The sequence below is a fragment of the Mangifera indica genome, chromosome 17 (assembly GCF_011075055.1).
Source record: "Mangifera indica cultivar Alphonso chromosome 17, CATAS_Mindica_2.1, whole genome shotgun sequence".
Classification (NCBI taxonomy): Eukaryota; Viridiplantae; Streptophyta; class Magnoliopsida; order Sapindales; family Anacardiaceae; genus Mangifera; species Mangifera indica.
The window spans coordinates 12595103-12622440 of record NC_058153.1 but is presented as its reverse complement, the minus strand read 5'-3'; the positions used below and the strand labels follow the sequence as shown (position 1 = coordinate 12622440).

Below are 27338 nucleotides of genomic sequence, written 5' to 3'. Positions count from 1 at the left end.
ATTCTATATTTAAGATTTCACATCTTAATCAATTGTTTTTCGTAGTGAGTTATTTAAAGTATATTCTTAGATGATATATCGCAAAATGATGTAGAGTGTGAAAGGTTTCTTACATTTTTCAACTAATCTTGCATAAGATGCCCAGGAATTTTTGTCAATTTAGTCACTGAAAGGCCAAAAAGAAAGCTCAGCTTTCGCTTATTTTCGTGCATGAATGAGCTTTGGATTCTGAATCTTGATAATTATGTATAAATATACGACGAGAGAGATGACTGACAGTTTACCAGAAATTATGTTCTCCAGCATTGGAAATCATAAGCTACCATGTGATCAAAGTTCCAGAGGATCTAAACCATGATTTCAATCCCAACGGGTGGACCCAAAATCACAATTTTTTGGTGCAATTCTCACAGTTAGATATAGATTCTATCTTAATCAGGTTAAGCTCAGACTCAGTTTAGTCTAAATTCAATTATTGTTACAATCATCTTAAAATTGACACATCGTTTGTATCATTATGTTAAAGTTCATTTTATTATGAGTTTTTTATTTTTCTTTAATGATTTTTTGTCTCTTCCATGTCATTATTCTTAAATTCAAATATATCTTTACTTAAACTCAACTCAAATTTATACTTATTCACAAAACTATATCCAACAAGAAGCAATGTAAAATTAGCGTGCTACTGGATTTGAGTTTTCTGTCTTGTCAACGTCATTACACTAGAGCTGGTCTTGTTCCCCGATTGTTTATATAAAAGAAAGCTTCTCTCTATTTCATCCGCTTGCTCTTTTTCAATAATTGCAAGTGATTCATCAATTCATTACAATTTAATGCTTTGAATGTAACCAGTCATAGCTATTTAGATAAATGGACCAACTTTGTTACATTTATACCAGTTATATTTCTTATCAGATGGATTTGGTTCTAGATATAATAATTACAAAATTTTTCACTCTTTAATTGTCAAAATGATAGTTTCATCGAATTGACTTAACGTGATATGTCTTATTTAACCATAAATCTATCTAATCTAATAACTCAAACTGAGTTTAAGAATTGACTCAAATTGAATTTGGAAAAGTTGAATTGTTGATATAAACAAAACTATTAAACTAAGGCAAGTTGTATTTTTATTAATGCATAGTATATTCGCAAATTAATTTACTATTTTCTTAGATATTTTTGATATAAAATTAGTAAATTATGTTATCTGAATATTTCTTCCTTGTCAGTAATTGGTGATGGAAGCGCCAATTGTCGATCAAAACAAAGATAGTTGTCAAATAAGAAAAAAAAATGCTAGTGAAGCAAAAGTAACATTTCATATTTTAAATGAATAAAATTATTAATTTTTTAAATTAAAGAAAAATATGAAAAAAATTAATTTTTTAATATTTTTTACGAAATAATATTTTTACCTTTCAACTAATAATAAATTTTAACAGAAATTGAATGATACGTGATTATTTAAGTTTTCAAAAATTAATAAATATCACTCTAATAATATACCAAACTTGGAGTGAGACCAAATCTTTTAACTATTATATTATAATAAAATTATATATATTTATTTTAAATATACAAATAAATATATATTTTATATATATTATTATATGATTAATTAATTTTAAATTAAAAATAAAATAATATTTAATTATATAATAATATATATAAATATATATTTATATATCTAAAATAAAAATGTATAATGTTTTTTTTTAATTTATATTAAAATTTTAACTGGAAACCGATTTGAATCTTTGGATATTGTTTTTAATCTCAATTTTGGGTCCACCAACCTGACTCAAAACAAATCAATCATGATATTTGACACTAAGTACAGAATGATGGTACATAATTATACCCGAGAACTCAGTCTAGTAGTATGGTACTAATCAAGGACCCCAATTTTAATCAACAATTATTGCAGATTTCGAAAGCTACATGCTTTTTGTTTTTATTATTTATCATCAATCCAATGTAGGAGTCACTCATAATAATTGAAATAAATTATTGAGAAATTGAAAACAATAGTGCTATATATATATATATATATATATATATATATATATATGTATGTTTGGATGACATCATTATATGTTTTTTATTTCTGTGAAAAGTTATTCAATTACATAATAATTTATTATATTTTTATATAAAATATTATTTTATATATTATTATTGCTTATGTATTATGTATAAATAATGTTATGTGTATTCAATTTTAATAAATTAAATATTATTTAAATTTTAAAATCATTGAGTCACACAATAATATATTATTTGAATATCAAATTTAATATTTAAATTCGAGTATTTTTTGTCAAAAATTAACATATATATGATTATCTTAAATTATTCAGTAACTAAAAATATGTAATTTTGAACCTTATATAAAAGAGATTATGATAATAACAATTAAAATTATAGCATAATTTTGTTATTTATTATAATATTACTTGTTAGTGGTAAAGGGTTAAAGGGGACATTGTAACCACATTCCGCATTATGTAATACAAAATTCCATTAATCAAATAATTAATAATTTATGCCAATAATGACAGGAGAAGAATAACAAGTGAGGAATCCTCTAACTCCATTGGCACATTTGTGCGATAAAATTTAATTCGAAAATATCTACAAATTAAAACGACCCCTTATCATGAACTTGTCGTCCCATATTTGGTAGACGAGTGGACATAATTGAATAACTTTCTTACACGGGTGTGGTTGAGTTGAGTTAAATAGTATTTGGTTCGAACTTGTTTTGATTATCTTAAGTTTAAGTTTCAGTTTTTCAAAATAGTAATATCTCAGTGAAAAATAATATACTAGAACCTATTAATTTTAAAATATTATTATAAACGTTATAATTTATATATTTATTAATTATTTTTTATATCCAAAATTTAAAAACAAGATTTTAATGGTATGAATTCAAAATTTTGAAGCTACTAAGGGTATATTGATATTTTACTTGAATCAAATTATGAGCTTTAAAACCCACTGAACCAATTAATATTGATTTCAAACTCAAGCTTAAGCTAAATACAAACAACTCAATTTGTTTACACTAATGGAGTTATATACGTTTGAGCTATGTGAGTTATCCACATGTCTTTAATATGAGTTGTCTACTTACTTGTTGTCGCATGACAAGTCATCCGATGCTAAATTAATTTATCTTCGAAAGCATCTAGAGAAATAACACTTGTATCATTTGTATGGTTTGTTCATAATTTAATATTTGAAATCGGACCATATTTTTGTATTATTAAATAGTTTTTAAGAATAAATTAGAAGGACATCTATGAAAACTAGTGGTCTATATTGAGTGACAAATTAATTACTTGAAAATGACAATTCTGAAAGCTTCTTTTGAAGCAAAATTTTTACGGACGTGTGGCATATGAGAATATGACCCCTCAAGAAATCTTGGGTCATTATTCTCAAAATTCTTATCAGCACCTTAATCTATTCGATAATTTGCCAATTATATATAATGACTTTAATCTAGAGTTTCGATTTGATTCGTTTGTATTCGAATTTGAATTGAACTAGCCAAATTCAATTCAATCAGCAGATTAATTTTTATAAAATGAGTCGAGTTTAAATTTAAAATTAAATTATTTTTAAACCAAATTTAAACTTAATTTGTTAATCTTAAATTGACACTTTTGTTTGAACGGTCCAAATAAATCCAATCCTATTCTAATTATAAGGTGATGTTATCTATTAATCTTTATAATAAAAAAACTGAACTCATATATATCTGAAATTGTAATTAATTTGACAAATTATTTTGAAAATGTTAGCATGGTAGTAAAATGATCAAATTGTTTCAAATAAATAATTATTTTGGCTGTTGACATGCTATTTAGAGATGGCAATAGGATGGGGTCAAATATCTCATTCCATATCCTTGTTCTTGTATTGTCTTCAATACAGAGATGTTAAAGAATCCATATTCCCTACCCCTACCAATTCTCAATAAGGCAATTATCACATAATCACTATTCACCATCTCTTTTTTGCTTTTGACATATGAATCGTCACTCTAGTACTGTTACAACCACTTTTAATATTTTTTTTGTCGATCAAACAACACTTAAAATAGGATTGATGTCGAATGGATGAGGCTCAAACGAAAACCCAACCAATCCAACTCAAATGTCAAAATTTTTTTTCCAAATTTAAATAAATTCTATTATTTTCCCACTATCTAAACCCTAATCCTCCAATTGGATGTCAAGAAAGTGCGGGAAAAGTTATGTTGGTAAAGAAAAAATAGCTAAGAAAAAAAAGTAAAGGACCTTTTAGCTTTTCCTACTATTGAAGAGAGTGTGAGACAAATGGAAACAGTGAGGGGTTTACCAGGCATGAGAATAATTTGTAAAATTGAGACATAATATAAGCTTACCTCATCTTCACTTTAGAAAAGTTTTTATCATTATCTTTGCTTATCCCTCTCCATTAAAAGTGAGATAGGGACCCAATTGTCGCATATCATAAGTGAATAGTAACCTTTTATCTTCTTGCCTAAGATAAGTTATCAATCAATTGGTTACCATTCAATTAATCTCTACACTAACGATGCCTAATAATGCATATTTTTGCAACTTGCCATACGACAAAAATTAAAAAGTGCTTCTACATAAAAGCAGCTTTTGATAAAATAAGTCATAAATCTACTGACCCTAATCACGAGAGAAGGAGAATTATTGATATAAAACACTTTTGTTTAGACTTTAATAATGAGTGTTTTTAAAGACTGATTAATCAGGGTAATTAGGTAAAGTTTGGAATTAAATATCCTAATTACAGACCCAGTGGTTAGTCCTGTCTAAATTAATCTTTAAATCTCTTCAAATCTTTAAATTAAATTGACTCAAGATTGAATTAGAATAATCTTGTTAAATCAATCCATCTTGTTGACATCCGCATGTTGGGGGGTAAAAAATTTTATAATTTTTAAGACTTTAATTGATTAGTCTATTTGGCAATAAATATGCATCTGGTACCACCATGCTAAAATTATGTTTGGTTGAATATTGTTAAGCAAATTAATTAGTTTGATTAAAACTCTGGCTTACTCCTTCAATAGGTCAATGCCCTATTTGAGCATGATAACATTGTTTTTTATATGAGTTAGCATGAGTTAGAATGATTTGCAAGCTTCTAACCTAGTATTAAGGACTAGTTGAATATTTTCTGAAGTAAAAGCAGGCACCTCATAACTCATTTATAGGGCTAGAATCTATCCAAGCCGAGTTTGAATTAAAAATTACACTCGTTTTCATAAAACAAATCAAATTTAAATTGGTTTGAATTGATTCTACAGTAAATTTGTTTTTAAATTGAATTTGAGTCTTAACTAATCAATTTCAAACTAATTATTTTAACTTCAAATTAATCTTAAACTAAGTCCTACTTGGATTCAGTCTAGATTGAATCCAAGCCTAATCATTAAGCTATTTTCCCATATTGTAAAAATTCTATTAAAAACCACAGCCACAACTTGAGAAAGAAGTTGTTCAACATAAGCAAACATTCTCTATGGTTTGCAGAATATTGAATTGGTCTCAACTACCAGCCTTTCTTGTACATATAATTGAACAATGCAAGCCCCACATATTTGCTCTTATCCATTTCTTGTTTTCCATGAATGACAAAGCTTTGATCTCTATTAGTAAGTATATACTAGTTTCATAACTATTGTATTAGGTAAATTAAAAGTTTAATTTTAATATGTTATTATCAAATCTTAAACTTATTCCCTCTTTATTATCTGAGAGTTATTATTTTTGTCACTCAAGCTATCTTTAGAGTAATATTTGGTATTTTGAGTTCTTGTTTCTAGTGAGATTGAAATGATCTCTTGAATGATCAATTAGCTAAAATAAGTTATTCGAATGAAATTATATCTTCTCAGTTCTACAAAATCCAAAGCAATGTTTTAAGTTTTGAACCCTGCATTGCCCCAACTAAAGGGTTGCTCTACAGGGTAATCAATTCACTTGACCAAGTAGACAAATACTATCAATATGACATAATTAAAAATTTAATATAGGGTTTAGTCATGTTGACATTAACATGATAGTTGAATCAATTTGACCCAACATTTGAATTGTGACTTGACACAATTTACCTAATTTAACCTCAGGTCAATTCGATTTTATAACTAAAATAAGTTTTAATTGGTCGATAGTTAAAATATCGAAATACAATCATCTGTTTTATTTTTTTGGGATAAAAAATCTCATTTAGTGGATAAACCTTGGGAGACTAATCCAATAACCTAACATCATCTTCCACTTCAATATGAAAGTATTAAAAGACACTAACATGTACACTAAAATCTATTTGTAAGGGTGTAAAGTCAAACTCAGTCCTCTAACTTCCTTCTTTTAGATTGAGTGAGACAAAAAATACCAAGATTAGGCTTTGTTCTTAGCCACTGGAACTACTGCCAGTCTTGAGGACTGTTAGTTGAGCTATAATGAAGCAAGACCAGGACTTGTCAAATTTTGAACCAAGCTTTGTGGCAAAATCTCATTCGAAAACTAACAATTATTTGGAACCATCAATCAAGCGTTGAGGCTAGCCAACAAAACATCAATTTCCAAGTCAAAATCTTATGAAGCACCATATGCTTAGCCATCAAGAATTCAATTCCATGTGTTTGAATTGGCATTTGATTTGTATTCCCACTCATTTACTACATGTGTCATTAATGAAAGTTACCGACTAATATGTCATTGTATAATTAAATGATCTAATTATTTATAACTTAGTCTGACTTATGTTCAAATTGAATTCAATTATAACAGTTCAACTTAAATTTCTTTCCGATGATATTGTTTATCCAATTAGTAACACTATCCATTCCCATCAATGACACCTAACAACCTTGCAAAGACATCTCTAACTAAACAATTGAACTCGAGTTGACATTTATAAATTTGCACTGAGTTTAAACCAACCCATGTTTGGACTTGTTTGACTCAAATCTAATCCTATCACTCACTAATATAAAATCAATTGGTCATATGATGACACATTAACCTGTTAATACTTATCTGTGAGTAAATGAATTGTTTCTCTGACTCCCAAAACCGAGTGTATCTCTTGAAAGAAATTTTTCGCTTCCCTATCCAAATGGTCTATCATTGTTCTAGGTCTTTCTCGGGAAAACATTTCCTCAACTTACAACCAATCAATTATGAAGATTTCTCAATCATTTAAAACAAATTCGGTTATGAAGATTTCTCAATCATTTAAAACAAATTCGGTATTTTATTACAAAAAAAAATTGCTTGATGATTAAATACTACATGAAAATCTAAAGAAAAAACCAACATTTTTTGGAGTCAGAAATTAGATATGAACAATAGAAAACCCAAAAAGGGCATCTTCAGGTAGACTTCTCACCTGAGTTTAAACATCAAAAAATTCAAATGAACTGCCGAATTCGAATCCTTGACTCTTGGTCTATTTGTTGTATCAATAGCTATTGAATTTGTGAGACTGTGAAAGAACATTGTCAAAATGAACTACAAGCTAAACAGATATATTTTTCACTCACCTTTTGGCAATTTAACAGGGAAGTTCTCTTCGGGTTGTTTTTGCCACAAAAAGTTGGCAGCCTCTATCCACTGTGGATGGACTAAAAACTTGTTCTCCTTCACTGCCCATCGAGACTTTTCGGTTCCAACATCTGTTGAGACCACATGTGTGACTGATGAATCATGTTCTGTCAGGCACTTGGCTCCTAACTGTTCTGCCATCTTCCAAAGATGGTGGCTTTCAGCTGGGAATTTGGTGGGGAACACGCGGCTGAAGACAATTTTACAATCCTTCAATATTTGCTTTCTTACCGTTTTTAAAGCCTGCAACAGTGATGAATGTCAATGGTCTTCCTGAATGCAACGATTTTCATATTAGGATTAGAGTAGAAAAGAGTAATCACTATGATTGAAGAAGTCAGCCTATATCACCAGAACTTTGCACAATAATAAAAGCATATATTTTGGAACTATATAAAGTATGAAGACAGAAAATTATAAACCGCATTCAATAATTTACCATTCTTACCTGCCTCACATCTTTGCCAGCTGCATCATCCCCAGGTTCCTACAAAAAGTTTTCAATCAATAAAGTCAAGCACACAAAGCAGAAGATGCGAATTTAATCAACAAAAAAAAGGAGGAAAAGAGACATACATCAAAGAATATATTGTGGACTCTCTTGAGAACTTTAAGAACTGCTGCAAGTGCCCCATCAGGCTCACTCTCATCACTCTTCAATTGGGAAAGAGATTTGCAGTTGTAGCCAAATTGGTAACAACTCGAAGCAAAGAAATGATATCTTTCCATCAGTATCAAGTTATCCTTATGCTTCACCCATGCCTAAAAAAATGGTTCCAGCACAAAAAGAGTATAAATGTTAAATAAATTACTTCAGAAAAAATTGCATTTTACCAGATGGAATTGAAGTAAAATATCCTCAAGCACATGTTTTCGCCTTTCATATTTATATTAAATGATTAGTTCTCAATTATCCCTGCAAAACCCATAAAAGAGGAAAAACAGGAACCCAGTTTTGCAAGGAAAGAAAAAATAATTGCAATGCCAGTAAATTCCCTATGAAAAAATTGAATGCTTGCTGCAAGCAGCCATAGGCAAGGGAAGGGCCCTTCCCCTTCTCATTCAGAGTTAAGTAGTGAATTTGCACACATGTTTTAAGGTAATGTACTCCCAGCAATTCCCATAGTCCTTAGAAGGCAGAGGAATGCCATTACTTAGGTTTCTGCCAATTATTATATCTGAAAACTGATTTGCACAAACACAATTCCATTTGCATTATTATGATGATTATCTTGATGGAAAAAAAATTTAGCCGATAGAAAATGCACTTACGTTTTCAGTGTCATCAAGGATCAGTACAGCACTCTCTTGCCCTAAAACCACATCAAGACCCTTTTGATGTCTTTGAGTGCCATCATCTCGAGAAATCACCTTGGCACTGAAGTACTCCCCAGTAGGATCAAGTAGCTTAGCCATTTCTAATGCATATGGCCTGTCACCCATTGTGTATATGTACATCTCAAACATTTGACTTGCTTCTTTCAAAAATGTGCGAACAAAGGGTCTCAATTTGGTCATCATATGCATAAAGGTTAACATGAAAAGGCTGCCTTTTGAAACATCTACACATTTCATGATTTTTAAAAACCAAGGAAATAGTGAGAAATGTCAGCAAACTCCCACATTTGGAACAAGATTGTACAGAAGAACATAAATTGAAACAATAATACATGACCAAGCACATTACACATATATCCATAGCAAACAACACACCAAGATGAAATCAAAAGCAAATTTAATAGATAAAAAATCAATGAGAGCCTCTGCTATGGATTCTACTGACATATAGATGATAACAGAGTCTCTTGCTAGCGGAATAAACTTCCAGTCATACTCTTCAAATCATCTTAAGTTTAAAAAAAGTGCCATAATCTTACATTTGCCCACTCTTCTGAGCAACTAATACCAGTCCTAGATTTTCCTCCCACAGTTTTTTACAAGCAATAATAACTGCATTAGTCATCAATAGTAGGAACAGCAGACAATTTAAAATCCGAGGTTTAAACAACTCTTCATCAAATTTCAACAATACACACCAAATGATGTTCCATTAATTGAGTAATCAAATATTATTATACTATTGTTCTATTTTCATTGAGTTTCTTTTGTTGCTGAATCATGCATACTTGGATTATCTTCCAAATTTGTTGCACCCAGACTATACTCATGGCCAATGGGTTTATTCTTTCAGAAAAAAGGTTTAATTCCTATGCAATCATTTTACTTGTGGCCTTCATTTTTTTCTCTAGAACAAAAGTAAGATTATAGTTTATGAAACATGAAAGTAAAATTACAAAATAGCGATACTAAACCAGCATAATTAGAAAAAAAAAGGGGAACCATCAAAAACAAATAGAAAAACATTATAATAATAACCACCAAAGCCAAAACACGTCAAGAGGATAGTAGCACCAACCTTGCAGAGAGTCAGCCTGGCTTTTCAAATAATCCTCATCTGGGGTCAAGTGCGCAAGAAGAATTGAATTAAGTAGTGTGTGATCAAGATCAAGGACTAAGTAAAGCCTTCTATGACGTAACAAATTTTTCACGTCTGCGTTGCGCAGACGAACAATCTCATCATTTCCCAGCCTTAGACCCTGCAAGTACAGTTGTTCTGCACACCTTATCAATCCCCTCAAAAGTGACACAGAACATCTTACATAACTAGCAAAAGTCACGTTCTTATGTCTGGATGAAAGCCCTGAAATTTTAAAAAGAATTTTTTCACATAATATAAGAGAGATTTTGTTAATGTAAAGCTAGTCTTAAACTCTTTGACTCATCACAGGCACATAAAGAATAAAAAATTGAAAAATATAAACACCAAACAGAATTAAGAATTCAAAACTAGTTGATTGTTTCAAAAAACATATACCTTATGTATGTACCCAAATGTTACTCCAGATGCCTCATCCGACCTTTGCCCGCAATAAATACACATTTCTTCAAAAAATCCTGGATGTGTGCATCTGTCCAATTTTGTACTTTCTTCTGCACATCATCATATATTCAAAAAATTTTAATCCAGCCAAAATAGTGTAAGTCTAGATGAATGGAAAATGCAATTTATGCCTGACGTAAGCTCAAGCTAGATCATTCTTTTTCCAAATAAAATTTTCCAGCAGTTCATCAAGTGAGAGTAGTGAAGTGTTAGGTCCAACAACACTGAAAGACATACCAAATTCTTACCTGTTTGCTGCTCTAGAGTTGCATAAGAAGTTGAACCCTGTTCATGTATGCTTTCCAACTTTTCCACCTTGTACCTTTTTATCCTGCAAATCATAAAATGATTTTATGAGAGAAGAATTCATTAAAAAAAAGTACCTGTAATTTTTTGACCAATGAAGCTTATAACTTAAAATGACCTAAAGTATGTAGTATAGCTATCCACATAAAGTCCAATCAAAGGCAAAAAAATGACATGCAGAGATGATTTGACACCAAGTACATCCTCACTTCAATAACATTCCCCAAAACTATAGACTCGGCCATTAAAAATATTCTCTCAACTCTATATCATTAAAGTCAACTTCCAAATGTCCCCCAATGCCAAATGAATTAAGTGTGATATAAATTAAACCAAAAGTAGACAGACATATCACATGTCACAAAACTTTTGGACGCTTGGCAAGAAACAAAAAATATACATGATGAAAATAAAACTCTACTTTCTCAGACAATCAAACAATCAATGTTCAGTGAAGTTAATACTAAACAATAAAATAAAGCATCAAAATTCTGCCATGAAAAGTGAAACAGTGCTTCTCTCACAGTAGTTGGACAGTAATTCTATGCACACAGATAATAAGGATACAATATAAAATTCAAACCAGCAAGTATATCATCTTAAATAAATTTACATAAACAACTCTCATACCAGGCCTATATCATGTTGACCAAAAATTGCAACAATATGAAAACAAGAGAAGGCACTATTATTAATAAACTAAAATCTAAATGTCAAGTGGACCTACTAAAAGCATGAAAACTTTTACTCATGAAGAGCAGGTTACATGATACAAACACCTAAATCTTGTATCTATCTAATATTCAAAACAGTGAAATTCAAAAAGATCAGAGCAATTCCTAACATGCCTCATTCACAGTCCAAAAAGAACAAAACACACACACACACATATATATATACATATATTTATAAATACCTCTTGCCATTGAGGTCATTATCACCCACAGCCTCCTCATTCTCAGCTTCTTCATCTCTGGCTTCCTCATCCTCAGGTTCTGCATCCCCTGCTTCCTCATCTTTATAGTTGTCATCTTCAGCTTCTTCATTTAGTGATGATTCAGCTGAATTAGCTTCCAGCTCTGCATCAAGAAATGCAGCAAAGTCGTCGCTGCTGGATGAATTTACCGGAGAATCAGTCACAAGACTCATCTGATAAGCATTGAAATTAAAACCTTCAATTTAAATGTCCAGATATAAGTTGAACACAAACTGAAGTACAAAGTACAGAACATGAACAAGCAGCTTGATTGACCTTGCAAAAAATAGTAAAAAGAGAAATGTGATCAAATTACTATCAAAAAATAAAACAAATTATAAGCACTACGATTGACATCGATGAAACTTGAAGATGAAGTCATCACAATACCATAGCACAGGGTAGCAATTTCAGAATTCCATTCTAGTAGTTTTGCAATTAAAAGTGTAAGCAATAAGGTCCAAGGTAACAACTGTGAAATCAAATACATTAAAACATGAAACTAAAAAGCACTTTCAAGATGCTCGTTCAAACATAAGCCAAAGAATCCACAATTGCATTTTCACTCTTATAAAAGATATTCATAAAATACAAAACTTGGATACAAATGATTCCTTTCGCTTATCAAAGACAAAAACAATCAGCAAAAATCATACTTGAGAAAACAAAAACTTGTCTAGTATTTCAACTTCAATTGTTTACTTTCCAAGCAACTAAAAATATAATGCCCTAACAGTTATACACTTTTGACACTTTAGCAAAACCAATCCAAATATTCATGTTACAAACACAACACACATTACTCCACCATTCCAACTTCTTAACTCAAAAACTAAAGAACAAGATCAACAGCATTCCATAATAACAACCCACAAATACACTAACCAAAAAATCTCACATAATTATACAGTAACCACTTAGATGTAGATGTTGCTGTAATACGACGGATACTTAGAAAATGGACACCATTCATCCATCATGAATTTCATCCTTACATCTCAATCAATCTTAATCATCAACCAAGCTTACATCTAAATTTCAAATAACGAATCATCTTTTACAAGAAACTTTCCTCGTTTTCAAAAACTCAAACGCCATTCATCATAAACAAAATCAACTAAATCAACAAATCCAGCAACAAGAAAAGCAATTTCAGTTTTAAAAAAAAAAAAAAACCTCAATTTCACCTCCTATTATTGCTAGTTTCCACGCCAATCTCTTTACTAACACAACTATTAAGCAACTTTAACAACAGTCCTTCAATATCTTAGAAAACCTGTTCATTTTCAAAATTTTTGTATACTTTCATGTACTACAAGATTGAACATAACGTATCAAGAAAACTGTAAAAAATGCAGAGTCCAATTCTTCTTTGAAAACGAAAACAAAAAAACAGTTAAACCAAAACTAAACGATAACACAATTACGAGGGCCAGGGCGAAGATGAAAATTTTGAAAGTTAAGAGCCAACGAAAAAAGACTTACCTTGACGGTTTGAATCAAGGAATTCAAAGAGCTAACGTGCGTTAGGGTTTTGAGAAATGAAGTATGGAGATTGAAAAAGAAACGGAGATTGAAAAAGAAACGATGATACACGTACACTTTTTAGCACATAATTCGGTTATACGATGGGGATTCTAATATTTTATTTTTAATTTAAAATTATTAAATTATATATTATTTATATATTTAAATTATATATATAATTATTAAATATATTTAAATTTAAAATAAAATAATATTAAATTATATAATACTTTAATTATATACCAATAAGAATAATTAGCATTTTTTTACACAAGATTTGGTCTAAAAACACTGTTACCTCTGGTTTACATAGATAATATTTTTCTATCCAAATTCAAATTTTGTTAAAAAACCAACATTATAAAAATAAAATAGTTTTACTATTTAATAATTTTGAAAATAAAAAACAATAAATTTTTATTAAATTCAAACATTTTAAATATGATAATTTGATTCTTAAAAAATACAATTGCATTTTATTCAATTCTTTGAAGTCATTTTTTAAACTATTAAGAAGTAATTTGATGTTTTAAAACTTTTCAAAAAGCCTTCAAACTTTTTTGAATTTCAATAACCCCCTCAAAAATTTTATAAAAACCTTTAATATTTTTAAAAATCATAATTTATTTCTCATTATAAGTTATATGACCAAAAAAATACTCTCATTTATAAAAAGAAAGGGAAAATAAATGAGAATAAAATGAAATGAAATGAAGTGAATTTCAATATGATTTAGATATTTAAAATTTTTTAATTTTTATTAATTTAAAATTATATAGTTATTTTAAAAAATAAATTAATAAAAATAAAATAATAATTTCACTTTGTATTATTATTATTTCATTAATTAGGTTTAATTTTGGATCGGAAATTGTTATTTATGTGAACTAGGGGTGAAAAATTTTAAAGCAAAACCTTGAGTGGGAAAATGTAATTCACTCTACTTAAAAAATGTGAACCCGGCCTTTGATAATTATCAAAAGCATTTGTATAGTCGCCCGACAATCATCGTTGTAAAAATTAAGAGAAGAACAAAATGAAACCAAATGGATGTTAGCCGTTGATTCAATATATCAAGGCAAAAAGACTTATTCCCATCTAGGGTGAAAATTCAAATTCATATTTGTTAATTTTTAAAAATTTAAATACCTATAATTCTATTAAAATTTACTATTAAGGTTAAAAGTAAAAATATTATTTAGCTAAAATTATTTTAAAAAAACTAAAAATTTATCATATTTCTTTGCATAAATTTAAAAATTTAGCAATTTTCTCTTACTCAAAATTTAAAAAATAACTATTTCCCCTCTAGGGTTTCATTATTTTCCTTTCATTTTTTGGCAAATATTCTCTGGCCAACCTCTGATACTAGCACACGTTTTAGTCTCACGAAAGAAGATGAATCGTCAACCAACCTGAGGGTGGCAAACAATTTATTGGACGATGTCTATGCAATACACAAATTTATGTGTTGCACAGATTTATGAGTCGAGAGATTTGTGTGGATCAACGGATACATAGATTGACTAGACACAAAGATAGGCACACCAATATCGAAGGTTGGTTGGAGAATGAGTGTCAAAGAAGGTAAAAATTAAATCATATAGGGGAAATGATCACTTTTTAAACTTTGGATATGAAAAAATTATTAGTTTTTAAAACTAAGAGAAAAATGTGATAAATTTATATTTTTTAATAATTTTAGCTAAATAACATTTTTACATTTAATATTAATAAAAAAAATTTATTAGAAATATGAGATTTAAATTTTTGAAAATTAATAAATATAAATTTGAGTTTTCACCAAACCTTGAGTGGGAAAAAGTCTCTAGTCTTTATATCAATCACCAAATTGTAGACAACATATCATTATATTCAGTTTTGTTGGTTGACAAAAATATATATTAAAGAACATATTTCATTGGTTTTGATTTTTCAGTGTCCCTTCCGTTCCAAATTCATTCTTTTAAGTTAAAAATTACTTCTAAGATTAGATTCGATTCAAATTATTTGAGTTTAAATTTATCTTCAAATCGAACAAATAGCATTTTAATCAAATATCTATATAAATTTAAATTGATTTGAATACTTAAGTTTAAATTAAATCCAAAATTAAATTATTTTTAATCAAGTTTGAATCTCAGTTAGTCGTTTTCAAGTCGAGTCTTATCCAAGTTTTACCTAGATGATGAGCCTTAATTATGAGAAGCTAAATAGCAAAACAAAATATATGAATATAATACAACAATATCAATTATATTTCAATTAAGCTTGTTACTGAAAATAATGTCTACAAAGTATATTTACAACAAGAGAAAAATTAAATATGTAAAATAAAAAAATAATTTTCATGTCATATCATATCACACCACGTATGATAAAATACAAGGGCTGGAATTGCTTTCTTATGATCCTTTCTTTGCTTTGTTTGCTTGCCTTATTGTGGGTCTGCACCGTTCTCTAAGGGCTTGATTCCCTTCATTATTTGGCTTATCTCTTTCATTAATGGGCCTAAACCCTTCATTATTGGGCTTCTGCCCCTCTTTGTTGGGCCTTTGTGCCTCTATTTGTCAATCAGTTTGTGGCCCATTCTTGTTTCTTCTCTTATCTGTGTATCATCCTCCACCCAATTATCTCTTGCCATCGATTGTTGATAATTTCAAAAGGCCACAAAGAGCACGAACACTATTTGATCGATGAATGTTAGTGATTATAATAAAATTTCCCAACAATGATTTTATTTTTAAGTTAAAAGAAAATATATTATATTATAGAGGTACCACACAAGTGGTGAAAAAATTACTAACTCGTGCTAGTATTGAGAATTACTAAAGTATTCTCACTTGTCTAAATGTGAGCAACTATCGAGGATAGATTCCGAACAAGGGCACCAGTAGCTACCTTTCTGTGAGAGCAGGAATCCTATACATCACGAAAGGATCGAATCCAAAATTTGCCTTCATGTAGAGATTATTTTAACATTAGCATATACATGTAGTGGTGTACACCAACAAGAGTTCAAAAGGAAATTCCCAAATGCCTCCACTCAAAAAATTTATCTATATATTTTAATTACAATTTTATGCTTTTTTTGTGGGCCATAAACAAAGTTGATTGGCCTAACAACTAAAGACTACAAATGGGCCGTAATATAGGCCCAATAAGAGAGACGAGACATCAACTAAATGGTGTGTGCTTTGTTTTAAAAGTGATTTTAAAGATGATTGGAACTTCTCCTTCATTGTTATCGACGCTCTCTCTGTCTCTCAATACAATCTCTTTTGAATCTATCATTAATTATCTTTTGGCATCTTTATCTTTGTTATTAACAAAGATGTTTTGTCTTTGTTTGTATTTTCGTTGATGACGAAAACACTAAAGAAAAGGGAGTTCAATCATTGGAGGAAGAGAGCGTCAGAGAAATAGAAACATATCTATGAAAAATTGTTAGTTTTCTAAACAAACGAGATAAATGAAATAAAATTTTATTATTTTTAATATATTATTATTTAAATGATACTTTTATCTCTAAAATTAATTGATTCTATTAATTTTAATAGTCAACATGTAAGAGTTCGAAATTTCAATACTTAGTCAATACCAATTTAAGAATTCAACAAACGTTAGGTGGGAATAAATCCTTTGGCCTATTTCAAAATAAATAAATTCATATAACATGAAAATATATTCCTCATGTTGCTCAATTAAGCTTGTTACGGGAAAATATAATGTCTACAAACAAAGTATATTTACAAGAAGAAAAAAATTATATATGTAAAATAAAAAAAATAATTTTCATATTATATCATATCACACAGCATATGATAAAATCCAAGGGCTGGAATTGCTTTCTTATGATGCTTTCTTTGCTTTATTTGCTTGCCTTGTTGTGGGTCTGCGCCATGCTCTAAGGGTTTGATTCCCTTCATTATTGGGCTTTTGCCCTTGTTTGTCGGGCCTTTGAGCTTCTTTTTGTTGACCAATTTGTGGACCGTTACTTGGTTCTTCCCCTAACTTTGCATCGTCCTCCACCCAATCATCCTTCATCATCGACTGTTGGTAATATCGGAAAGCCACAAATAGCACGAACACTGAATGATGGATGCATGTTAGCACATGATTAAAAACAAAGCCACTACTGTTTTAGTTTTTAGCTAAAAGAAAATATATGATCTTATAGAGGTACTACAATGACGACATAAAAAAATAAAATTATTAACTCATAATAAAATGAGAATGACTAAAGTGTCCTCACCTGCCCAAATGCGAGCAACTGTTGAGGATAAGTTCCAAACAAGGGTAAAAACAGCACCGACAGTTGCCTTTTTATGAGAGCATGAATCCCATGCATCACGAAAGCGTCGAATCCAAAATTTACCTTCATATAGAGATTATTTTAATGTTAGCATATAAATGTAATTGTGTGCACCCATAAGAGTTCAAAAGGAAATTCCCAAATACCCCCACTCATAAAATTTATCTATACATTAATTAAAAGTTTACACTTTGTTTGTGGGCCATAAACAATGTTGATTGGCCCAACAACTAAAGGCTATAAATGGGCCCTATTATAGGCCCAATAAGACAAACAAGATATCAACTAAGCGGTATGTTGATCCTTCAAAAAGCGCTTTTATATTATGCAAGTATGCTTGTTTTAAAAAGTGCTTTTTAAAATAATTAAAATATTTTCAATCAAAAAAAATTTAAAAGTTTTTTAGAGTATTTTCTAGAAGTTTCTTTATAAAAATATAAATAAATTTTATCAACCACTTTAAACCATTCTTGTTAAAAAAAATTATGTATTCTTAAAAAAAAAACACATTTAGGGATACAACGGTAAAATAACATCTTTTTTAAAATAATTTAAAAAAAAAAAGAAGGGGACAAGTCCCATCATAAATTGGGACCAAATACAAGAATCCTATATGATTTGATAATAATGCAATAATTATGGGCCCAAAACTTTACAGTTGGGCCCATAATACCAAAGAGCCGTTAGAAGATCGGATGAGTGAGAGACTTGACACGTGCAGATGGACAAAAATGGATGGTGGTGATTGGAGCAGTTATAAGTAGGGATGAAAAAAAGGCACTTACCGAAAGCAGTTATGTGCGTAGAGTAGGAAGAGCAGACTTTCGGGAAAATGAAAACTCCAAAAAAGCCTGTCACATTGAGCACAACCAAATTGTCAAAGGCAAATCATAAGGTTGAAAAGCTCTTTCAGAGAATTTAACGGTGCTTCTGCCTTCTGTCTACTCTGTTTTTTTCCCCTAACAGGCGATCAGTTTTAAATTAAATCGAGTTAATTTAAATTTAAATTTATTTGAATGGATAAAAAAGTGAACTTGATTGATATATTAAAACATTAAGATTCCATACCCGAGAAAGAGATACCCTAAAAGTAAAATTAAACTTACCCAATTTGGCCATTTTCCAGATGGTAATGGAGTTGCCACACCTGGCCAAAACGAAGAGGAGCACTGCCAACTGCCATACTTTCTCTCACAATTTAATTATCCAACATTTGGTGGTTTCTTCATTGTAGTACATAAAGTATTTCTAAAAGAAAAGGGCACAAATGGGAAATTGCATATACCTTCATTGTAGTAGCAGGATCACCAGAAAAAAGTGCTTTGAGCTTAAGAAGAAACTCATTTAAATATGGCAGAAACAGCTCTAATAACCAAATTGCTTCTTCTTCTCCAAGCACATAACTTGAATCATCTTCCATATCTATATACCCTCTACAAAAATTAACCGAAAATTACTAATTAATAAAGTAGTAATTATATGATTAATGACAATTTAATTTTTTATAATTTTTTAAAATTTTACCTGCAAATAATTGATCTGTAGAGGAATATTACAGCAAGATAAACCAAACCCAGATAGGAAATCACAGAAATAAAGCTGAAAAACAAATAAAAATCAGATCTGTTTGGAAACAGAGGTAAGTAAATCCCAGATTGTATAATCATAAACAATAAATATTATAATTTACCTGATATTGAGATCAGTTGTATAGGAAGATGAGACCATTATAAATGTGCCAATCCCAAAAATTAATGCTGATTTTGATACATCTCTCCACATTACTAAATCCACTGAAAATTAATTAAAAAAATAAATATATAAATAAAAAAAAAATATATATATATATAACAACGACAACGACGGTAAAAGATAACGAATGTAATGAACTCCAACGGTGACAAAAAAACAAATAAAAACTTCGGAAAAATCATGCTCTAAGGTTTTAAGGGTGAATGTGATTGGTTTCTGGCCGGATTTTTGGCGAAGACTCTGTTTATACAGATACATTCAGTTTAATTTAATCCTTAAAGAATTGATAATTTACTGGAGCCCCTCAAACTATACTTTACTAATAACCCTATACTTCTAGAGTGAAAGTGAAAAGCCCACCTAAATTCTGCAGTTCGTTATGAGTTTGTGGGAAGTTGTGGCACTCTTCTGCAACTGAACCTGAAGAAGAAGAAACCCGGATGAATACGAATCATACTAGATTTCAGAGAAAATGAGTTGAATTATTGACAAAAATGGCAGAAATTTTACTTGGACTTGGCTTTATGAAATCTGTGTATACTGGAATGGGAGTTGATATGTTGTTGAATTGATTGACCTGAACAACTCTTTCAGGCTTCAATTCTTCAACATTAGTCTCTTTAATGTCTACACTCTCCTTCTCAATCTCAATCTCTTCGTCTTCATCATCAATATTTTCTTCTTCTTCATCTTCTTCAACAGAGTCTTCAATTTCAACATCTGGGAAAGTTTGAGGTGGAGATTTGGAAGTACTCACATTTTTCACCTCACCTGAAATGGCCTTATCTTGACACACTTCCACAACTTGTTCTTCTTCTTCTTCTCCTTTTTCTTCTTTTTCTTCTTTTTCTTCTTCAGATTTCTCAATTGGGAATTTCTCATTTTTGTTTGGCTCGGTTGAGACTTGACCTTTCTCAATTGAAGTGGTGATGATAATGGTGAAGAACCCTTTTGATGGTCAACTCCATTGATGGGTTCAGATTTTGACTTTACAAGCTCAGATCTTGTCTTCTTATTATGAATTGGGGGGCTCCTTTTCTTAACCAAAACAGGACTTTTGCATTCTCCATCATCAACACTGCTCTTCCCTTTGGCAACCTGAATTGGACCCTCAAAGCTTTCAGATTTCCATGTCTTTCTCTTTGTTTGCCCTCTCTTCAGGATGGCCTTTTTACTATCAGCATTTTCATGATCATCAAGATTGTTATTGTTGTTGTTGCTTTCTTCTCCATTGAAGACTTTGATTCCTCCTTTAACTTCATCACTCTTCATTCTGGTTTCCCAAACAGAGCCTGCAGCTACAAATCCTGCTCCACTCTTTGTTCCTGCTAGTCTACTGTTGACATCCATGGCTGTTTCTTTATATGAAAATCTTTGACTTGGATTACAATTCTTCTCTGTTCACTTTGTTGCTTTAGTTAGTGATGAAGAATAATAATGAGTACAAATGGGGACATGGATGATGATGATAATTTGGATAAGAGGCTTTAGGTTGAAGCAATGGAAGTTGGGGAGATGGTGGAAGACATTGGGATCTCTTTCTCTTTGCAAAGAGACTGAGAGGAGAGAGAGAAAAGATTGTTCCTTGTAAGAGAATTCGTGTCTTTGTTGTGTTCTAAAGTATTTTATACCGTATAAATACCACTTCAATATTATATCAAATCAATATATAGACAACCTTCGTATTTTAGAATTAATATTAATGTTCGTACATTTAGATCGGATCTTGACTTGAATTGATTGGTTAAATGGACAATTATATTAGTATGAGATAATTAAAATTTTATAATGAATTGATAAATAAATTAATTAGATAATGTTGAACAATAAATAATTTCAATCTAATAGTGCATGTACCTCTATATCAAATCGATGAAATTATACGATAAAATAATATATATTTATAACGACTATTAATAATAATATATCATTTTATAATTGAGTGATTTTAAATGAAAAATAAAATAGTACACTGTCAATTGTGACACATTATCATTAATATATAAATTAATACTTATTAAAATGCACATAATATGAGTCAAAATTATGTAATATTGCGCGATTATTCTCATCCTTAGAGAAAACGCATACAAACTACATAAAAAATGATTAGTTATACAAACATGTAGCAATTAGGCACATAGTATATTTGTAATACACTAGACATGTTACCTATTCAAAAGACAAACTAGAGCATGCGAAGAGACAAATATTGATAATTCCAAGCATTGTTCAAACATTTTATCTATATCTCTCACTATCATATAATAACATCATTATCTCTGTTATAATAGGATAATGTAATGAACAAAAGTCAATATAAGTTTAGATTCGATGTATTAATATTTATGTTGACACTTGTCATATGACGTCTCTCTTTGTGTACTCAAACTTTATTGGGTTTTGGGTAGAACACCTAATATCATAATAATAACTACAACTTTTGAGTGACACACCAAAATACTTTATCACAAGATTCATCCTATTTATCATTATTTCTTGTATTGAATTACATCTTGCAATCTGTACAGAGTTTTCATATCAACATATACATATTACGTTGTTGCGGTGGATTTACTTTATATAAGAAAAGTGCAAAAGATATAGACAGGAGGTGGTGGGGTTAAATGATTTGGGTATGTTAAGGATGAATGAATTATCTCTTTTCTTTTTATTTATTTATTGTTCTTTTGGTATATGTTCCTTCTCTTTCTCACTTTCTTTTATAATAAAAGTAAAAAAAAAAAAAAAAGAAAGAAAGAAAAATCCTGAAACTGAGAGTGAGATTGGCACTATTTTAAAGGCACCACATGATGCGGCTGGAGATTTGCATTGAAAATTGATTGTTAAAAAAGTCAGCAAACGGGTGTAATTAAAAACTGAAAATTTTCTGAGAGATGTTGGTTGATCCTCCATATAATTTTTTAGCTAAAGATCCTCCTCTAAAACATAAATAGGTTGAATTAGTTTGAGCAGAATGATTCAATCGATTCAATTCTAGATCATTTGTTAAACCATGTGTTGAATTCAACGTATCATTTTACAAAATTTTACAATTATTTGAATCATATCAATTGTAAAGGTTGTTATTAACAAGATCATTCTAATTTTAATCTACTTGTAAACATCTTTATTTTAAAACTTGAACCAGATTAGACTCTCTAATTGAATCGTTTCAATTGGGATAATTCATCTGATTCGACTGTCGGTCAATTTGGTCACACCTCATTTCTAAAATTAACATATTATTTTACAAAAACTTTACAATTATTGAAGTCCCAACAATTGTAAGGGTTGTCGTTGTTGGACCACATACTTGTTTTTACAAGTCATCTAATTAATTAAAATACTTGTTTTTATTTATTGTCTAACAACTATATTTTAACTAGGATTCCCTTCTCTTCTATTCTATTCAATTCAATTCAATTGTTATAGTTGTCTCAATTATTTTACCAATACATTAATTAATTCAGCCACCCAACTTTTGTTATCTATTAATTAATTATTGGGAGAGGCTCCCGACCCGCACGCCTCTCAGTTCAATCTAATGATGCATTCATATGTGGGCTAAGTCTTGACCCAATCAAAAGTTTGATTCATAGGATGATAAATTCAATTGATTGAATATATCAGAGATATTACCGTTACATAATTAAAATTATAAATAAATTTATTTGATAAATATTTCAAACCTAACCATGTTTGTCACTCTACACTTTAGCCCTATGTTCAAGTTTGTTCATCTTTAATTTTGAATAAATGATGTTAATATAAGCTTGATTGTCTAACAAGATTGACTTATCTAATTTAACCTTTGGTTATATGATAGTTATTAATTTATCTATAGAAACTCATATAATTATTTATTTTATCATTAATTTCAATTATATTAAAATAGTTCAGATTTTTTAATTGCAATATTTTAAGATATCAATAAAAACTCTTAAAATTTTATATTGTCATCTTTATATGTCGTAGTTTGATTTTTCTATATTCTATTATTATTTAAATCTTGATTTCTAAATTTTATTTTGGTTCTGCCATCCTAGTGCAATACAAGTTGCAACATGATGTACAAAAATCTCTCTTCTGAAATGCAAATGTATGAGAAAGGTGAGGGGAAATGGGGAGTGTTTGGCTTTGAAGACTTGGTTAAAGAAAAATCCAAATGCAGTACAATCTTTGGGGCAAATGACCCTACAACTTTTTTTCTTTCTTTATTGCCTTTTAAAAATGTGAGTGGATACCAAATCACATGCTGGGCGGGCCCCACTTGGTGACGAATTTGAGTTAATTTTTTTTACCCTTTACAGTCATTCGCCTATACTGATATCTTACAGCTGTTTTACTTCTCACTCATATATATATATATATATATATATATATATATATATATATATATATATACACATATTTTTATTAATTTATTTATATAAATTAATATAATAATATATAATTTAATGATATGATTATTTATTTTTTATTTTAAAACCAGTCACATTTATATGATTTAATGATACTCGCCTAAGAGTGTTACATAAACACCACTTAATTATAGGTTAACGTTGGATCCAACCAAAAACAAGTGGTTAGGTACTTAAGTTGAAATTAAGATATAAAGAGAAACAATCAAGCTAAACCCACTATGACATCTTTTACAAAAACTGTTCAAGGGCTAATACTTAACTATTCATCATTGATTGGAGTAACTTTATATAATCATCATCTTGTTCACTTTCTCCAATACTGACAAAGAACTAGTTGCCTAAACACACATCACAGCAACTAACAAACATTATTTTTTACTTCTGGGTTAGATGGAAATTGGTAGACAACACAAAAAATATGTTAGGCCTATGACCCAAGCCAATGAGGTGAAAAAGGCATCAAAATAGGAGAAATCTAGGACTGTATCTAACATCGCGTAGTGATGTTTTGAATATGCAACAGATATATTAGTGTCGATTCTCCAAAAAAAAAAAAAAAAGAGAGAGGACAGATTTCGATTAAATAAAGAATGGTGTGAAAATCAATTCAAAGTGAAAGCCAAAACATGAGGGGGAAAAAGACTATCTATCTGCCAAAATCTTTCTTTGAAGGTACTTACAATAATGAATCTCTTGATCGGATAATTTACAAGTTGCCTTCCAAATAACAGGATTCCACCGTTTCCGTCTCTGCACGATGAAAAAAGAAAATCATTGAACTATTAAGAGAATTGTGTCTTCAATCAAAGAAGACACGGTTGAGTAAATGGAAAAGGCAACAGGTTAGAGAAAGTCACCTCACAGGAAAACATAGCTCAACCTAAATGTCTGCACCAAATTTTGACATTTTGTATTTACATTTCAAATCTAATCTACTACTGGCTGAATATACATTTCCTCTCCAACATCAATATGTTGGACGATTCTTCATGCTGGAGCATCCATTATTTTCTTTCTCGAGAAGAAAAGGATTGTTTACAATGATGAGAAAATCGGATGAGGTTCGTGTTCTAGGTTGGGTTATGTAACATGCGTTCAGACCCATCATGTGCAACATTCATTTACGACTTCTGACTTTCTGCCGCCAATTTCTTCATTTCCTGCTCAGTTTGCTCACAGTTTTCCTGATGAGCTTTGTTAAACATTCTCACGAAGTTTTGCAGAGTTGAAAGTACTGCAGCAATGTTTGTAAAGGGTGTTATAAAGTTAGATATTCCTAATTTTGGCACAAAAGTTAAAATTCTGTCATTCCGGAAGTTGAAGCATTTCAAGTTATACTGTAAAATATAATATATCAGTAAATGTAAAGTTAAACTCATTCACAAACGAGTGTTATGTGCTACCATCTATATTCTATGCATTTTAATGAAGTCATCAAGCAAAATATCTGAGCATTGAAACTTGGTTAGTTGTATCAATTGTAATTTTCCAAGGGCAAAAATATACACGCAATAAGGTTGAGTTTTGCATATAACCAGCATACCTTGCTCGAAGGGGCAGCGAGATGGATCTTCTCCAAAGTAAATAATCAAAGCATCCACATTTCGACCCTGTAAAACATTGAGCTCACGGTAAAGAGTTGGCGCATGCAGAAAACACTATAAAAACATGAATGCTATTCTTCACAGTAAAAGCTTGCAGCTTACCACTGCAGAATATAGAGAAGCCAAAGTCCTTAATTCAGCCTCAGAGGATTGAAGAAACTCCCTTAATTTCTGAACAACAAGAATGAGCTATAAGTTTTATTAAAATTACAACCAAGAAAGAAAAAAGGGAATACAAATTATTCATATCAAAGCATGTTAAAATTGTCAGATTGCTATTGGCAGAAACTTCATAAAGACATAGCAGAGCCGAGGCAACTATTTTCTGGTACCTTCAAAAGATATTAGCACAGGCATTGCTAAAATGGGTAAGCACTAGATTATCATAGTCTCAAACAATTCACAATATGGAGCACCAGTATGATTTTAAAAGAGCTTAATGAGTAATATATGATATTTTCACTGTTTTATGTCTGCAGTAGCATGTCAGTGAGTTTAATACAAGGACAGGAGCCTTAACCACAACTAATAATAGACAATTCCAATAATTTATTCCAACAATATGAAACACACAAATCTTAAGTGCAGTAATTCTCTGACAAACTAATCAAGCATTGTCTGAACTGGAAACCAAAAAACAGAAAAAGAAAAAAAGACAATGTTGGTTAACATCCTTAAATTACCTTATGAAAATTTATTGATATAGGACCATCATTTTCAGATAATGTCAGTTCCCGAATGACTTTCTCCAATCCTTTGCTTAAGGCTTGCATTTCCTCCGCCAAAAATTTTAATTGTATCTAGATGGAAATGACAAATCAATTAGAAACGACGGCTCTTGTAAATTTGATTTTAGTAAGAACATTATGATTTCAGTTGTGTCCTAACAAAAACAAACAATACAAAATTAAGAAGGATTACCCTTGCTGCAGATTCCAAACTGGGAAGATCTCCTGAGAAATCTAGAAGTTCTGGTAATTTATTAGCAAGCACCTACAAGTTATTAACCAGAATTAAACTTAAAAAAACTGATAATGCTGTAGACAAATCCCGAGGGTGGCACCCAAAAAATTCTTGCATTTATATCCAAAAAGTTGACACATTATAAATTCAGCCTAACAAATAAAGAGTGTTTGAGAGATTACTACTAGAGTTTGGCTACTGATAGTGGTTTCTTAACATGATATCTATAGGAACTGCAAGCCTTGTTTAGTAATGTTCCTAAGGATTGGTTGCTTTCGCACCTTACAAAGATAATGCATGAGAGTTATCTTGTTGTTTCGTGCACGGGTATCAGTGAGTTTAAGAAGGCTATCCAACCGAAATCCAACTGCAGAGCCTGAAGCCAAAAAGAGAAACATATGGTTAGAAAAGATATGCATATTGTGCATATTTTCGGTAGGAAAAAAAAAAACTGCAGATAGTGAAATGAATAAAAATAAAGGCAGGAATGTTGATAAAAAGCTCAAAAGTTAAAATTATAGTGAATTAAATCTCAAGATAACAGCAATCAAAAGCTTTAACTCACCCCTAGCAGTTCCCTGGTTTAAAGCATTTCCTAACGAAAGAATTGTCTGCATGATTCTTCTTAATTTAGCTGAGTTCCTGATCTGATAGGAACATCAAAATTGTAATTAATGATATGTCAACCTAAATCTTTTGACCAGTTCCAGAAATAAGAATCAGAGTGAAATAATAATCTTACCTGTTCTGATGCAGAGTTAACAACATTCAGGCTACTACGAAGGTCAGAAACCTATATAGTAATTTAAAAAAAAAATTTAGTAACAAGCAGAAAACCAGGATACCTAGCAAACAGGTAGATTAACACTTTATCTAAC

General features: G+C 30.2%; 3 protein-coding genes across 5 annotated transcripts in view; all 3 read right to left on the bottom strand.

The window, feature by feature from the left end:
- Positions 1 to 7387: 7387 nt before the first annotated feature.
- Positions 7388 to 13484, bottom strand: LOC123201171 (RNA polymerase II C-terminal domain phosphatase-like 4). 3 transcript variants are annotated; one of them, XM_044616641.1, is made up of 9 exons: positions 13358 to 13484; positions 11813 to 12045; positions 10839 to 10921; positions 10525 to 10640; positions 10066 to 10246; positions 8922 to 9211; positions 8226 to 8411; positions 8089 to 8136; positions 7388 to 7892 (listed from the first exon to the last, which is right to left on the bottom strand). In XM_044616641.1, the coding sequence occupies exons 2-9, from the start codon at positions 12043 to 12045 to the stop codon at positions 7581 to 7583; spliced, it is 1449 nt and encodes a 482-aa protein (XP_044472576.1). In that variant the 5' UTR covers positions 13358 to 13484; the 3' UTR covers positions 7388 to 7580. The 3 variants fall into 3 exon arrangements, with proteins under 3 accessions (XP_044472576.1, XP_044472575.1, XP_044472578.1); XM_044616640.1 differs by having other exon boundaries at positions 11813 to 12068; positions 13358 to 13469; XM_044616643.1 differs by lacking the exon at positions 13358 to 13484 and having other exon boundaries at positions 8098 to 8136; positions 11813 to 12068.
- A 3581-nt stretch (positions 13485 to 17065) lies between these two features.
- On the bottom strand, positions 17066 to 21075 carry LOC123200062 (reticulon-like protein B21). Its single transcript, XM_044615160.1, is given in 10 exon segments — positions 17066 to 17490; positions 17655 to 17777; positions 18500 to 18565; positions 18821 to 18890; positions 19000 to 19147; positions 19239 to 19313; positions 19405 to 19507; positions 19827 to 19886; positions 19977 to 20421; positions 20424 to 21075. Coding segments are annotated over 10 exon segments (1722 nt in total). The 5' UTR covers positions 20817 to 21075; the 3' UTR covers positions 17066 to 17251.
- A 3370-nt stretch (positions 21076 to 24445) lies between these two features.
- LOC123200281 (formin-like protein 13) overlaps positions 24446 to 27338 on the bottom strand; it is a 28093-nt gene continuing 25200 nt past the window's right edge. Inside the window, exons 10-18 of the mRNA XM_044615423.1 lie at positions 27203 to 27253; positions 27026 to 27107; positions 26742 to 26836; positions 26419 to 26490; positions 26181 to 26297; positions 25600 to 25668; positions 25437 to 25503; positions 24751 to 25127; positions 24446 to 24643 (exon numbers count right to left, since the gene is read on the bottom strand). Of these exons, the coding sequence (XP_044471358.1) occupies positions 25015 to 25127; positions 25437 to 25503; positions 25600 to 25668; positions 26181 to 26297; positions 26419 to 26490; positions 26742 to 26836; positions 27026 to 27107; positions 27203 to 27253 (666 nt within the window). The 3' untranslated portion in view covers positions 24446 to 24643; positions 24751 to 25014. The remainder of the gene's footprint in view (positions 24644 to 24750; positions 25128 to 25436; positions 25504 to 25599; positions 25669 to 26180; positions 26298 to 26418; positions 26491 to 26741; positions 26837 to 27025; positions 27108 to 27202; positions 27254 to 27338) is intronic.

What these genes read in the sequence shown, in the direction of transcription:
- LOC123201171 (XM_044616641.1), bottom strand. Translation starts at nt 12,045, where the DNA reads ATGAGTCTTGTGACTGATTCTCCGGTAAATTCATCCAGCAGCGACGAC. An exon ending in AACTCTAGAGCAGCAAACAG is followed by an intron (nt 10,641 to 10,838) that starts GTAAGAATTTGG and finishes GATGATGTGCAG; the next exon opens with AAGAAAGTACAAAATTGGAC. An exon ending in TCCTTGATGACACTGAAAAC is followed by an intron (nt 8,412 to 8,921) that starts GTAAGTGCATTT and finishes CCATTTTTTTAG; the next exon opens with GCATGGGTGAAGCATAAGGA.